Source organism: Diachasma alloeum, unplaced genomic scaffold, assembly GCF_001412515.2.
Source record: "Diachasma alloeum isolate Michigan unplaced genomic scaffold, Dall2.0 Dall_scaffold_00279, whole genome shotgun sequence".
Lineage (NCBI taxonomy): Eukaryota > Metazoa > Arthropoda > Insecta > Hymenoptera > Braconidae > Diachasma > Diachasma alloeum.
The window spans coordinates 480,845-497,360 of record NW_021680418.1 but is presented as its reverse complement, the minus strand read 5'-3'; the positions used below and the strand labels follow the sequence as shown (position 1 = coordinate 497,360).

The 16,516-nt window shown below is 37.9% G+C and overlaps 1 protein-coding gene across 4 annotated transcripts in view; it reads right to left on the bottom strand.

Annotated features, from left to right (window-relative positions):
- Nucleotides 1–16,516, bottom strand: part of LOC107038239 (protein madd-4) — a 119,730-nt gene that overhangs the window by 19,749 nt on the left and 83,465 nt on the right. For all 4 annotated transcript variants that reach the window (XM_015257227.1, XM_015257226.1, XM_015257228.1 and 1 more), the window contains 2 exons: nucleotides 12,251–12,303; nucleotides 10,407–10,506 (listed from right to left, as the gene is read on the bottom strand). In XM_015257227.1, the coding sequence (XP_015112713.1) occupies nucleotides 10,407–10,506; nucleotides 12,251–12,303 (153 nt within the window). The remainder of the gene's footprint in view (nucleotides 1–10,406; nucleotides 10,507–12,250; nucleotides 12,304–16,516) is intronic.

Sequence of the window (16,516 nt, the reverse complement as noted above, 5' to 3'; positions counted from 1 at the left end):
GGGGGGGGGGTAAAACACAGAGTATGCATGGGCTTTTCCTTTGGTTTCTGTATTTACACTTTCTAAGAACAATTGAATTTTCTGGAGCTGTTGAATTATTCGGATGGATGGTGGGGTGAAATATTCAGGAGTTTGTAATAGTCGGGAAAATACGTCTGGGGAATTTTGCGATAATGAGTTGAGGATTGTTCTGATGATTTATTCCAGCTTAATAGAATTATTGATTGAATGGCCATTGAAGTGGATTAAAAATCACCAAATGAATCGAGGGAATTAATTCTTGAGGAGAAATTGTAGTTTTCTATTCGTTTGACATTTAAGGTAGTGAATTCGTTGAATTTTCAAACATCTCTTTATTGACTATCACGGAAAAAAATATTGATTCACGTATATTTTATACTCAATTGGGGGATGGGTATTTCTATCCGACGATGATTCTTTTGCATCAGGCTGGGTTGTAGCAAGTTCTCTTAAGTGGAATATAAGGGTCAAAAAGTGGAGGTTTTTAATTGAAAACCAGAGTTTACAACAGCGATGTCAGACAAGATATGAATGTTTTTTTTGGGCTCAAATGCGTTTATTTGCTCTCAATTTCAATTCCAAAATTAAACATGAATATGCTAATAACACAGTAATAACACGACAGTTTGGAAGGCCAGAGCCAACGAATTGTCGGATTCAGATATTATTCACGATACTCCCAAATGTGTTCTATTTACTGTTGAAAATAACGTCGTCCTGGGGGTTTGTTTGCTGTCATTATCGAGAGAGTATAGTTCGGTTGAATTGCATGGGGACAAGTTTGGGTGGCGCGTAATGAAATTAACTTGGTCGTGGGCACACACAATTGTGCTACATGCCGAGGGTAACATCTCCCTTCTCCTTCCCCTTCCCTCAACCCAACCACCCAACCTATTTGAATCCTCCGGTTGATAGTGTGCGCGTACACTCGTGTGAAACGTGCGCGCAATTACATAGTGAAATGGTTAACGAGCGTGATTTGTACGTCAGCGTGTGTAAATTGAAGGAAATTGGGAGATACTCGAAAAGTTTGGGCCAAGTTTTGCGCTCATTACGGAGTCATTAGGTACATATTAGGAATGTAAATATTGTTTGGGGGTGCAGCCAGGGAAATTGGACTTTTTGAGAAAATAACAATTTTTATTTCACATTTTTTTGTTCATTTCAGTGCGTTTGGTTTAATTGTGTGAAGTGAGTAGATTAATTTTAATAAATTCGTTCTTGTCGATGGGGGAATAATGATCGGGGTTTCAAGTCACGAAGTCCGTTATTTGGATTAAGCAAAGATTTTTTTGTGTTGGAAAAAATATTTATTCTCGTCAGAAAAAATTGCAGAAATTGCCACATGAAAATGGGTAAATGAGAATTTATTTGAATGAGACGATTTTAATTGATTTTGTGATATTTTCAAGATTGAGAAAAGATTATTTTAGCACTGGGTATTAGGAGTGTACACTGTTAGAAAAATACTCTTGAAATTTTAAGTGAAAAAGGTTGAAATTTTCAACAACGACGGAGTAACATGAAATTTCTGTATATTTTTTCACTGACGAATCAGTTAATTTGTTGAATATCGAAGTAATTCTCAATTATCAGATCCATGCGGTACTGGAAAATTTTGAAAATTGGGAAAATTCAGGCAAAAACTATTCAGAATTCTCAATATATGGAAAATCCAGTTGCATTTGACGTTTAATTTTCATAATTAGTCTCAAAATTTAAGCTTTCACTGAAATATCAATAATCACTCAACATGAAAGCGACAATTTTCTTGAATTTTCAAAATAAAATTCTTCAACATTTTAAAATTTTTCCATTCATTTCAATGCACATATGTCAATTATGTGAAGTGAATAAAATATATTTTAATACATTTTTTCTCCTCGAAGACGAAATAATGATTTTATATTCAACTGGTGAAATCTGTATTTCGATGAATAAAACATTGTGAAATGTGAAAACGAGACGTAATTCATGTAAATAAAATGACGCGACCGAAACGAATTACGTCTCATTTTCAAGAGCGAAAAAAAAATCCCACTAAAATGAAAAAAAAAACGTGAAATTTCACTCTGTTTCACTGAGTTGTTTCGGGTTAAATTGAGGATCCTCGATTGGATTGGGAGAAGGATCCTGTGGAGTACCCGAAGATAGAGATCACTTTACTGCCTGGTAGAGGCTGGAGAGAATATAGACTCGAGTGGAAGTGAAATGGCTTATGAATAGAGCGATTTTTCATTTCGCATATTTCATTCGCCCGGAGACTCTCATTTTACTATTATTCATTGCCATTCGTGAGAGTACGAACTCTCTCGTGCATTTTAAAGGCTGATAGTAATGATATTAAAGCTCCACTAATTTACGAAATTGCTTTTAACATTGTTAACGAACCGATGGTGATGAGGCAGTAGTAAATCACGAGTGTTGAAACGAATATTTTTCCTCTCAACTGCAATAACTTCGTGTCCCCTTCCCCTTATCAGATATCAGCTCAATTGAGTGGGAAATACAACAGAAGCGGTCAATCAGGGGGAAAAAATTTTCAGCGTGAATAATTTCCGAGTGCCCTCTACCGTTCCAATTCAAAATACTCATCTATCAATAATTAATTAATTAATTGGATTGCACGGAAAAATAACGTTTCAATTAGAATGGCAGAAAAATAAACTCAATGAAGTGCAAATTTATCATCGAGTATTTTTTTAAAATTCACTTATTGATGGCAAATAGAGGACGGGGGTCGCTGGGGCATCAATCGACGTGAGAGGAAACACGAACGTCCCTAGCATAAAACGAGGAAATCGGTGTACAGTGTGCGGATCAATTCCCGATGTAACGAACCGATTCTGTTCTTGCACGAGTCATAACGACTGGAAAGTCGGCATGCCGATGTGATTAACCTGAATTCCATGTTATCACCGGGAAATCGTTAGGAATTATAGCCCTGTGGCGACGAATTCAGGGGTTAAGGTCGAAGGCCATCAAAAGGGCATAACTATCCTTCGCTGCAGTGAAAGAAAAAATTAGTTCTTGTGGACAGAAAAAAAAGTTTCCATCAACACGTGCACGAATGCAACCCCCCCCCCCCCAATTTTCATAAAAAAATCGCCATCTCCCTTAGTTTCGGAGATATTTTTGAAAAACCCACCGACTCCGTTTTTTAAAGAAAGATTGTGCAATCTACCAATTTTTTGGACCGGAAAAAAATTTTTTTTCCCAATATTTCAGGTGATATATAACGAAACTATAAAAACAAAATTAATTTAATTTTTTTCAAGTGAATGAGCATGTTCAAGCGTCAATATCTCAAGAACGGCAGAGTGAAAAGCCACGATTTTTTTTTCATTTTCGAAGTATTCTTTCAAGCTTCAAAGTGAAAATTGACTCGACTAAATTGTACCATTTGATCAGGAGATATTAACGATTAAATACGTTTAGAATCATGACAGAGCTATCGTCCACCCAAGCCTCCAGGATTTTCCCCCGATTTCCAGCTGATCTTTTCTCCCACAATTTCAGTGTTGATCCGCTTATATCACCGCGTCATATGCTCCCCAGATATTTTTTCAGAGTGCCTATGACCCCCGGGATGTCAGCGAAAAAGTGTGGAAGCAGCTCACCCAAAACAAAACTCTAATTGCACCTACAACATCCTATTGGGTGATGCAACAATTCGTTGAGCGCTATTTAATAATCACCACAACACAGTATTCATCAGCAGTCTCAATGATTCCCCGCAGTTAAATTACAAACTGCTGTTTACGGAAATTTGAAATTTTGGATTGAAAATTCGGTTGAATTGCGGGTTGATGCCCGTTGAAAATTAACGCCGTTATGGTTCAATACCGCTGCTGATTGTTTGCAGTCCGCGGGGCGGGGTGGGAAGGGGTTGGGGGGGTGAGTAAACACCGGGGTAGGAGTTTGGCCAGTTGGCTCGATGAGAATTAGACGGTAATTTACCGAGGATAGCGGCTAATGTCCATTCACCCGTGCACCAATAGTCGGCCGCACTCGGAGAGAGTATAAAATTAAAAATTGCGATGTGAAATTAATTTTTTACGATTTAACGTAATAATTTTTACTATGTTCAACAGTAATTTTTCCAACAGAGTCCATCATATTTTAATTTTGTCAGCCGTATTTTTTCATCTAGCCTCTCGTAGTTTTTATTTCAGTAGCGAAGTTGTGAAACGGTACAAGTCAATTTTGACTGTTGACCAGTTTTCAATGAATATCTCGGAATCTAAGGGAGATAGCAATATTTTTAATATAATCTTTTTTGTAGACCCGATTGAGAGCTACAACAAATGTAATTACGAAAATTTCGCTACCTCCCTTAGATTCAGAAATATTCTTCAAAAACTCAACTGGGAGATGAGTCGATTTAAACCGTTTTACCACTTCGCTACTGATTTGTTTTTAATTACTTTCCTCCTACACTAAAAAATAATTTGACGTTCTCCCCGTCTATCATCAATTGAAGGCACTATCACAATGAATACCTTCGATGAGACCTTTTTCATCACTCGCCGCAATAGCATTCAAAATAAAAAAAATTCGAATCAACGATGCACCATCCAGAGACATCACTCTCCGCCTCGCATCACGAAAAGCGGAAAGCTTCATAAATTTTTCATCCCCAGGCGAGAGAAGTGCAAATGTGCGACAGAAACGCGAGTGACGCCGACTAATAAAATAAACACTGGGAGCTTGGGAAAAAAAATAAAAATAAAAATTCAAACGAGGAAAGACAGATATTACTCGCTGTCGTTAGCATAGTAATGAGGATCATATAGGGTCTGCTCAAACTGGCTTTACGAGTGCGCCACGCGTCGCTTTTTACCGTTGGTTTAATGAGTGTACTTTTGAAGGCGTCCACTGGTCATACAAATGAGCCGATCCTCCCCCAGTCGTGTCACTGGCCAGTGGTTACGACAGCAAATAGTCAGACATGCCAACAAACGTATTTCAAGCACTAAAAATTACTCAAATTCGGTGACAAAAGGCGTCTCAATTTTCGACGCTAGTTTTTCTACTGTAAAAAAAATGAAAATATAAAAAAGAACCTGTTTTACCCCACATGGAGAGAAGTTTTTTAGGAAAATTCTAGTTGTTAAGATAAAATTTCTGGGGATTTCTGCGAAATTTTCACAGAAATACGGGGAAAAATTCACATTTTCGCCGATAAAATTTCTAGTGCCGGCACTGAAATTTTTTCCTGTGGCTGTCACTTTGCGCCTCTTTTTCCAAGCTAGCGCTAGAATTTAAAAAAAAAAATTCTCTCCGTGCAGCAATAAATGACGTCAAACCCGTCGAGACGCGAAAAAAAAAAATAATTACCGATGTTTGGATTTATTGAAAATTCTCGCATCGTTGAATCGATGCCCAGTGACACGAATCGCCGTTTAATAACGTTTTTCGTTTCAATATAAACGTACGCCCGATAATGTTGAAACGACAGTGGAAATAGCAGTAAACTGCACAGAGGTTGAAAAGTTGGTTGGTCCCGTTGTACTTTAGCGCGGTGAATGCACGTAATAAAAACGTGATATCTACGTTGGCCCGACACTTTGGCAACCGGAGTTGACAGTATTTCATCCGTCCAATGACTCTCGGAAATGTTCACTCGTTGAGTATACTTTTGAAATATGTCTTTATCCATAAACATGAGGGTAATCGATAATGCTCATTAGGCAGAAGAATTCCCTAAATTCCTTGAACTTCCAGTTGAACTGAAGTGATAAAAATTTGTCAAGAAGTTTACCGGAAATATCAGTCAAAAATGTTTAGTTAATTCGATTAATATTACTTTGAAATTGAATTATTCACGACAATTTCCAGTGAATTCAATTGTGAAATTAATGTATCCGCATTTCCATAAGCCCATTAACCCCCGTAAATAATAAACACTAAGCGTGATGTAATAAATCTCTCCGAGTTCCGAAAGAAACAACACGAAACATTTTCAACTTGTTAAGTTTAATTATCGAGCACGAGGCAAGGGTGCCTTTCCCCAGAGATAGTTGCCGGCAAAGATCTACTAAGCTGTGTGTGATTCACGTATACGCACTGTAGTCCCAGAATGTACATACATGCAGAGTTAGCAGGAAGTGCAGACGGAAGTAGTGGAAGGGAGAGGGAGGGAGATAGAGAGAGAGAGAAACCCCGGGGTATTCCACGGAGTAAATCCCATCCGGTTGGATTTTAACTTGGAATTTATTGTTGACCCGAGAAATTATTGTCTTCCAAACTGCCTTTCCCGGGTATACGACTGCCGCTGGGAGTGGGCTTGGGGTAAGTGAATTGAGGGAAGTTGTAGAATCAATATTAAAAATTTGAAATTATCTGATTTGAGACGTTCAGACATGCATTCTGAAAATTCTAGGCGTTTTCGGCGAGAATTTTTTGTTACAAATTTATGCTCCATTTGTTTTTCCAAATACTTCATTCATTTTTTCTCAGTTATCGACGTTGTTGCATTAAATGTCAATGATTTTTTCACTGATACTAGGATGATTGGCAGTGAAAACATGCAGTGGAACAGATTAACTTGAGGCAATTTAATTAATTTGATAGAAGGAAATTTAATATCTTTCAGAAAAATTAAATTTTTGTCGTGATTATCAGAAATCTCTGGAATTCTCTGGAAGAATTCGAACTGTTGGCAGCAAAACAATATAATTTATTGAGGAATAGATGGACGAGAAAAAAATATTTTTTCCCCAAAAAAAATTGTCCCCTCGAAATTATTTAAAGCAAAGTTTAAATAATTATAATAATAGCACAGCATTTAACACACATTTTTGTGTCTGATGTCTTAAATTAAGACACCTTGAAGACCCTATGCTAATTCAAAATGCAAGTCTTAAAACGGTCCATTTAAAAATTATTAATCAACAATTCCAAAATTCAATAATGTGATCAAACAAAATTTTTAGATGGCACTCGAATTCCCTCAAGCCCCTCCGTTCAATGTTCTCCACTCATTAAATAACATTGAGGTCGACAGCCATGATGAGCTATGCTTTGTAGGTCACATAAAAATTTATCACCCTGGGATATATCAGTTTCGTGAAAACCAGGTTGTGTCAATTAAATACGTCGCCCTGAATATTCATATTCCTATTCATATTTCATTTGAGAATGAATCAGGGGATCGACAGTTGAATTTTTATGTGATGAGAGAGAAATTAAAATTGCTGATGAATCAAACAACGAATCAACGATAAACAGTTCTCCTTCACGGAGAGAAAAATTCAATAAAAATTACCAGAAAAAAACGTCAAAATTAGGTTTTGAAACGTAATCCGCGAGCGAAGTAAAATTCAATAAAAAGTGTGAGCTGTGGGGACAAGTCGTTCCGTAATTTTTCCCCAAAGATTGAGAAATTTTATGGAACGAAACGTAAAAATAACTCATCAGGTTCATAAAAATTGTTGAACGTTCCAGAATTTTTGATTTTCGAGGCATAATAAGTCGACAAGTTTCTGTAAGATTTGACTTCTTCGGGAAAAATGACGTGACAATTTCGTACTTTGTTCGGTGATGAACCTGAAAATTCACTGAACGTTTCAGATTTATTCTCTTCCATTCCTATAAAAATATCCGGAAAACGATTCCCCATTGCGGATTACGTGAATTGTTCCGTGATTTTTACTGAATATTTCTCTCCGTGTTGATTAATATTCAATTGATAAATGAGAATTAAATATTTCGCTCGGTGAGCGCTGGTTACGCGAATTTATCGAGCGCGTAAGGCGTTCGTAGGGCTCTTGGCCGAGGGGAGAAGGGATGAACTAATCTATCGCGAATAGTTTTCACAAGTTTACGATTATAACTGGTGAAACCGGATGACGCTATGAAACAGTTTGGGGCTCTTGTTTCGCGAAATACCGTCGGTGTAATAGACAGCTTTAGGGGTATTCCACAGAAGCTGGTAAAACTCTCGTTTAGTGCGCTGTATATGGTGCAGTTGGGGTACTTGGAGGGTGCTGTATATGCACAACTAGATGTGGATCAAACAAAGTGTTTTATCCACTTATAAAATCTCGAGGAGAATGCAAAAAAAAGAGTGCGAATATAGGTTTTTGCGGATGGAAACGGGAAAAGCCCTAAGATAGACTCAACGTCAACATGAAAACGTAATTGTCGTATGAATTGAATCGTGTGTTCTGTCGGGAATTTTTCTTCTTATTATAGAAATTTTAAGGAATTTCGTAGGTCAAAAGCCAAAGTTTTATGGAAAACTAAATTTTAGGTGATTTATTCGATGAAAATCAGGAAATTCAGCGCAATTTGGGGCTCAGTATTTCTATTTTGATTCAAAATTCAAATCAGTTGAGGAATTGTCGTTCTTTTGTGTCTCAAAAATTTGGAATTTCACAGTTGAAAATTTTGTTTAATTTCCGCTGAAATTTCAGGGAATACTGCCACTGAAAAATTACATATTCTATTGATTTTCTGCTTGAATAATCTGAAAATTAATAAAATACTTGATTTTTCAGTTGAATTATTCCGTGAAAATTCAGAAAAATCAGGAAAATTGAGGGAAAAATTGAAAATTCATGTAATTTCTCCCCTAAATCTGATTCAATGTCACTCTCCCATGAGATTTATCATTTCTTTTTCTAACAATTTGAAAAAAAAAATGTTTCTGAAAAATGTTAAATTTCCTTCTATCCAGTTGATTAATTTCCCTCAAGTAAATCTTCTCCACTCTATCAATTTTTTCTCTCAACGCAAAAACTTCAATGGACACACATTACACACAGTAACATAGAAACACTGGATGACTCCCTCAATTCATTCAAATGGAAAGTGAATTGCCAGGCAGTTGCATCTCAAAACAGGATATAGAGTGCCTTCTCAGGATCATATTGAGACTGAAATATCCATGTGCACAACCGAATGTTACTGCTAACGTAACTGCTGAAATAGAAACCCTCTCTGCAGATACGCCCTGTCCCTCTGGGCATGCTGCGATGCAGGTGACCCGACCTACATTCGAATCTGGCACGAATTTCGACACCAACCCCGCTCCTGACGCTCCCTCTCTCTCTCTCTCTCCCCCCCCCCCCCCCCCCCCCCCCCCCCCCCCCCCCCCCCCCCCCCCCCCCCCCCCCCCCCCCCCCCCNGTAGTACTGTGACAACGGAATACGTTCATCTCCAGTTTCATCCGCCACTGAATCTCCCTACTTCAACTGAACGGATTAGCATATTTCAGATATCTTCTGAGAGTGTCGACGATTTATATCACATGAGCCGCATAAACAATATTATGCGGATGATTCCGGAGTGACTGAGTGTCGTTAGAATTTTCGTCGAGGTATTCCACAGAAGTGGATTCTATTCTCTTTGTAAAAAGTGTGAAGTTGTCTTACATCGAGGCTTTTTTTTTATGGTGTTAGAAATACATGTTATCAAGTGATCAGAAAATTTTATGCCACCTGAGCCCTCAAAGTTTACACAACTTGACATATTTGATTCAAGTATATTTTATACTCAAATGGGGGATGGATGTTTCAATTCGAGGCTGATTATTTCGTATCAGCCCGGGTTGTACCAAGCGCTCACAAGTGTAATATAAGGGTCAGACACTGAGTGTGAGAATATAAGGGTCAAAAAGTGGAGGTTAAAAAATGAGGGTCGGAGTATTAGAGTCAAAAATTGAGGGCCTGAGGGTAAAGGTGAAGGAATGAGGGTCAGAATGTTAGTGTCAGGCAGTGAGGGTCATACAAGGGCTAAAAACGGTGATCAAGCATAATATATGAGTTATATTCAGACTCTCATTGCCTGACATCCACTTTTTGACCCTTATATTCTGACACTTAGTGCCTGACCCTTATATTACACTTGAGAGGGCTTGCTGCAACCCGGCCTGAGGCAAAAGCATCATCTTCGAATTGAAATACCCATCCCCCAATTGAACACATTTTTTTTCGTGAATGTCTTGAATTAAGACGTCTTGAACGCACTAGTCATCAGAGTGTAATATCCAGCATTGTTGGCTGATCCAGGAAATGAAACTTTTGCCCACCAACATGAGCCCTGAAAAATCAATGATAACAGCTTCTGGTTGCCCAGAAGTTTTGCAAGATCAAACGTTAAAGAGAAACACCAACAGACTCCCCGAAGTTATCAAACGAATATAGCCCGAGTTAACTCGATTTCGAGGGGTATCTCGTGTAAACCCCACTCCCTCTTCCCCAATTCCCAGCCGCGTTAACACAGTTTATAATCGCTGCAGTGCATGTGGCCTATGTACTTGTATGTAGTTGGGAAAGTGAGAGTCAACCGCAAGACTATTGGGTGGCAGCAACGCCTGTCGTATCATCGGTTTTCTACTTCATTTAATCTTCCATGGTTTCGGAAATACGAGGACTTACCTGATTGTTACAGATCTTGTATTTTATGCTCCATGATTTTCCTTTGCAGGGCTTACGCCGGCAGCGTCTCTGTTGCCGGGATATTCCGCCTCCGCAGTTTCTGGAATTATGAGGGATTAAGTCAATTATTATGGAATTGAAAGGAAAGGAATTGAAAAGTTCTTCGTGAATTCAATTATTTTTATTATTCAATCAAATTTATTATTAAAAACTTTGGAGGATTACTGAGAAGTCAAAGTAATTGTGCGCTTTTTACTGTATATCGAGGGGAGAAATGCGAATGGAATCCTTAATTTTCTGCGCTTGTTCTGAAAAATTTATTAATGCTCATGGAATTGGTCATTTTTTAATAGTTTTCTTTACTGTTCAAATTTTTTTGGCTGAAATTTCAAGGAATTTCATAATCTTATTTTCTTGAAAATGAGTGTCCCTCTCCTGGAAATGGCTAAATTTTTTAAATAATCTAAAATTCTTCTTTCGTCATTCATTTAAACCGAAAATTTTCTCCATTCTCCTCAACAAAATTCATCCAACACAGCAAGCCATGAAGTACTCTCTCCCCTCACTGTAAACTGCATCCTCTCAAACTTGAATTTCTCCTAAATTCATACCAGTAAAAATGTTACATTCAATTACACCCGAGGCATTGTATCCAAAGTGAAAAAAAAATCCCGAGCAACAGAATTATTTTTATTTCTTCCTTCCTGCACACGAGAAGGCAGAACTAGGTCTGGCTAAACCGACCCGCTTGGAAACTCACACTTTATGAGAATGAACGTGGCACCGTGATATACCCCGTGATTTAAAAAAAAAAAAACTTTAGGGAAGAAATATAAAAGTCCGGTGAGGGTTTTGAAATTATCGAGGACGTGAGAGTTTTATTTGGCATGGGTCGTAAAATAGATGCTGTAGTTCACGTAGTTGCTGTCTGCACGGCGTATTGCAGTGAGTCGTAAAGTACAAAGTCCTTGTGGGACATTGAACACGGTCAGTGGATGATATTGACTTGAGTTCATCTGCAAATTAATTCATCCGATAATTAATTTTTTGGTTTTCCATGGACGGAGAGAAAAGTTGGATAAAAATTAGCTAGAAAATCAAACAAATTTTAGTCAGATATTTTAATCAGACAAATTTTACGGTAGAAAAGGTAATCGTGAAGCGAAATGTAATTCAAAGGAAAAATATCTGCTTGCGGAGGATATTCTACGATTCGTTCGGTAAAAAAAAAAAACGTTTACTGTTAGAAAATTACAGTCCATTACAGTCTAAAATTAAGACATTAAGACGTACATTCGAGGACTCTAACTGTTTTCCCCAATCGTCTTGTCTTTAAACAGGAAAAATATCTAATGTGTCAAATTAAGAGTTGAAACTTCTAGTTTTAATTCTGCAAATGCTGGAAATAGAGCACTTCAGGTTAGAGTCACTCCAACAGTTAAGATGAGCATATTTCTGCAAGAACCCAAAACATTTCAGTCAATTTCACTTAAAAATCCAGAATAGTCACGGTGAATGTTGAATGTTCAGTGGAAATGTTCAATTTCTGTGAAATGAACATTATTTTCGGAACAAGCGACTCTATTTGAAGATGTGGAAACAGCTCTTTCACATGTCTCTTTGAGCGACATGTGAAGTTGAACCTTTTAAGGTAGTCGTTGTTAAATAGGTTAAATAAATGAAATAATTAATTAACAAATAATGCTCTCATTTGATTCACAATTATTGTTGCCGAATAGAAGGACTCAATACACGGAGAGAAATTTTTATAAAAAATTTCTCGGGATATGTATTGTCTCGGATATATCTTATTATTTATTTTTCAGGACCCGAGTGATTCTCACCTCGTGCATGGAGACCACTTCGACCACGGCGACCACTCCCCCCAGGGGACAGCCTGAAACAGAAAAACATTTGAATTATTTTCGACTGCCGACCGGTATGTTCATTATCAATCACTCAACATATGAAAATAGTACAAACCCTTTCACAAGTTTATCAATTATTGAACTTGTGGATGGTATTTAGTTCCCCCTCTCAACTCTTAATAACTCATATACTTCAGGTTCGTCAACGCCTGCAGCTCAAACCCCTCCACAAAGTTTTAATGAAGCTCTTGCGATCGATCAATGTGCGGAATAACTTGGCTTATCAATTTTACAACATCATCCGTTCGATATGAGTTGAAGAATTAAACACTGAGGAAATTTTCCTATCGAATTGAGAACACGGGTTCTTCATCCTTCGTTATTTACCTGGTTTTCGAACAAGTTTTTCGATTTCGTTTCTCTCAAACAAATCTTGCTTGAGCCAAGAAAATCGCGAGTTAAAAATTCCCAAAAGGAAAATTGTTTAATTCGAATCCGAGAGTCCTAAACATGAGTATCTGGCTCAAAATTGTATCTTTTCGGCATGAAAATATCTCCTAAAGTTTATCGAGAAATATTTTGTCATCGTCATTATTATTTTAATTGAGCATTCAGTTCTGATCTGTCATTATTGAATAGCCGAAACGAAAAACTATTGTTCCTTATTTCGCGTGTTTGGGAGCAAAATACGTCTCGGAGTATAGATTCTGCTTGCACAGAGAATAATTTTTTTTTGAACAACTATACCCATTTTTGCGACAACAATTTGGCGTTTCAGGACAATCTTCATTAATTAATTTTCAAATGGCGGTTTTTTGGCTCGAAAAATGATGAATGATATTCACTCAGTTTTGATCAACACTGTTAAAAAAATTGGCTGAATTGACCGAGAAAAAAAATTGAATTTGATTTCAGGGGAAAAAGTCAATGTAATTTCAAGGTTCACTAAAAATTCACAGGAATCTTGAGTTTGAGGAGAAATTTCTCTGAATTTTCCTGATTTTTCCTCAATTTTCTGGAATAATTAAACTGAAATTTGCAGTTCCAACAGATGTTTCCCTGAAATTATGAATATTCACTGATAAAAATCCTTGAAATTTCCGTGGAAATGTCACTTGCTAGAAATTTCCAAGATTCTTGCCAGAAATTTCAGTGTAAATTTTTTAACAGCGAATGATGAAGTACTGCAGAAATTATTGAGAAAATATTTGATCGCGGAATACCGCGGACGAATATCGAAATATGAAAAAAAAAAAAAAGGCGGGACGAAATTGAGATGCCGCGAGTGAGATGAATTCCTTAGTTGGTACGACATACTCTGGAGTATCTCGGGTTCACAGGGTGTGGAAGAAAAGTAGGTGGGAGGTGAAGCAGAAACACTGAAAGATCGATGAGGGCTTACCAACTGTAATATGTTACTTGGCGGATAGTCTCGATAGCGCTAACTGGCCACTAAGTGAAAAATCTAATTTCTTGAATTTTTCAAGGCACTGTCGGATTGCGTTAGGTACATAAATTCAAACCTCGGGGATAAATTACAGACTTGACGATTAGCAATTTGAAACCGGTGGAAGTGGTGAATTCATTAATTGATGAAAAACAATCATGAAGTTTGAAGTTTCACTGAAAACTCAGTAAAATTTCAGAATTTTAAACAGCACGAAGACGAGAATTCCTTAATTTATTTGAGTTTCTAATCTAATATGAATATTCAATGTCAAATTGCGTTGAATTTTCAGTGAAAACTGTAATTTTATGATTTATTCCCCCTAAATCGGATTCAGTGTCACTGTCCTGAAAATTCAGGAATATATTCACCAGAATTTCCGGTTTTCTATTCATTTTCACGAAGAAATAGAACTGAAATTGACAGTTCTCTTTTATTTTTCCCCAAAATTCTGAATTTTCAATTACGAAACTCCTCGAAATTCCAGTGCTAATTAAATTCGCTAAAAATTTCCACCGCGTACCGAACGTTTCAAACGAATTGATCCTCCTAAAGCACCAATTACGCTGGTGTCTCCGCACAAAATCACTCCCTCGCTCCATTGAAAATTAACGAATGACGTTGAACTGATCTCCTGCTAACTTGAAACGAAAAACCCAGACGAAGACTGTGAGATCGATTCACTCGACGGAGTGCCAGCTTTCCCTCCCGCCTCGAGATCGTCGATGAGCAACGACGGCGGAAATTCGAGAGGGCGAGGGAAGCCTCGCGTGGAGTGCTTTTTCACTGGAAATTTGTGCGTTCATTGATTGCCGTGAGAAAGGCAGCTGCACACTCGTCTTGAACCTCCACCAGGCACTTTGCCTCTCGATTAGTCAATGAATGCCTGATCCTACCCTTCTCTTCCGGCGTGATGTTCCGTCACGTGTGTCTATAACCCTTCATTCCCTCCCCCTCCCCCTCCTGCTCTCACTCTCTCCTTTGCTGCACCAGACGTATAAAAAATTTTTTTGTCCCCACCACTAGAGACGGATGGACAGGGTGAGGGATTTCAATTGAGAGGGCACTTGTAGTCTTTCAACGGAATACGTTGGGATAATGTGCTTGACGAAATCGAGAGACGCCTGATACCGGCAGAAGGGGTTGAGGGGAGGGTGAGGGGGAGAGGGTGACAAAAAGAGTTGTAATGGAGTCTCGTGTCGGTGACGTCTCTGTACTTTCCAGTCAATTCGAGAATACCGACTTGAGGATATGGATAGGAAGTTATGGAAATCGCTGACGAGCTGGAGGACTTTGAATTATTTATCTCAAAGGGTCGAAGGGGAGGACGAATAATGGAAGAGTTCGAGAGTCATCGATTCTCTCGGTTTCATCGACTTGTCAATTCCAGAAATTATTAAGGGTTTTTGCGAATTGATTTAAAAGTGGAGTTCAGTTGATGTTTAATGAAAGCTCGGAATTCGTTGCTTCTTGTGATTTTTGTCTGCAGGGGGATTTGGAAATTTTTTATGAGTCTCCGCAGCGTCTCGGAAATAGTTAAATGAAGTCGTTCGATGCAGGAGGATTTGACTGTTGAATTATTTTTATTATCCCTGCAGAATTAAAATGATTAAAAAATTGTGCAAGAGTAGACGTTATTCTGAGAAGTTTTCAGTCGTCGATTTCCTCGGGTTCAGCAGGTTGTCAATCTCCGGAATTGTCAAGCGCTTGACCGAATTAATTTAAAACTCGAGTTCAATTGAAATTTAACAAAACTTCTGAGTTCGTTCCTTTCTCGATTTTTATCTCTAGAAAATCGTGAATTTCAAACTTCTTGATGAGTTCTTTCAGCATCTCAGAAATATTGAAATGTAGTCAGTCAATGCAGGACTATTCGACTGTTGAATTATTTTTATTATCCCTTCAGGATTAAAATGATAAAAAAATAGTGCAAAAATAGAAATTATTCCGTAGGTAACATCAGAGGACGAGCAAAAGTTCCAATAGTTTCGTGAACATGTCCAAAAATTCTGGTAAATTCATAAATATTCATTCAATTCACAATTCACCATATTTAGGTTCTGACTATTCGCGTTCTTATAAAATATTTTCCCTGAAAATAAATAGTCAACTCAATAAAATTCAAATAATTTCCACTCAAATTTCATTTCTAAAAAATAACGAATAATGCCTGACGGCCTGACGCAGTGGGTAAAGTCATTGTCTCGCGTGCGCAAGGTATCGAGTTCAAATCCCGGTCGGGTAGAGTGACGAGATCGAATACTCAACCGATTCGAAGCGTTGCAAAATAAAAATAAAAGAAAAATAAATAAAAAATAACGAAAACTATGGAATTGTTGCGGATGAAATCACATTTCCTGTGTCATAATAAACTCCACAAATTCGGTGAACAAATTGTCGAGAAAAATCGACTAAATTGCCACCAGTATCCACACGTAGTCTAAAATTTAGAACTCCTTATTCGTCTATTCCCACCGAACCTGAAATTACAATGTACATTCGGAATAATGAATACCTCCTTGAAAGGAATGCCAGCGAGTGAAACGTGTCAAGAGGAAGAAAGGAGTGACAGAGGAAATGCCCCGTTGTTTTGGCCCCGTAGAATGCTTGAAAGCTGGTGGGGTACTAAGACGTGGGGGTGGAGTTACTCACGAGCTATCGGGTTCACGGTTGAGGCAAGGGTAGAGCGCGCCGAAAACCACCAAGACGGCGTTTGAATAATGCAGACTCGAGGACTCGGTTAAAATTGATCGAAAATCCACCTTTTCCCTACCTCTGTGATTCTTTCCCCCCCC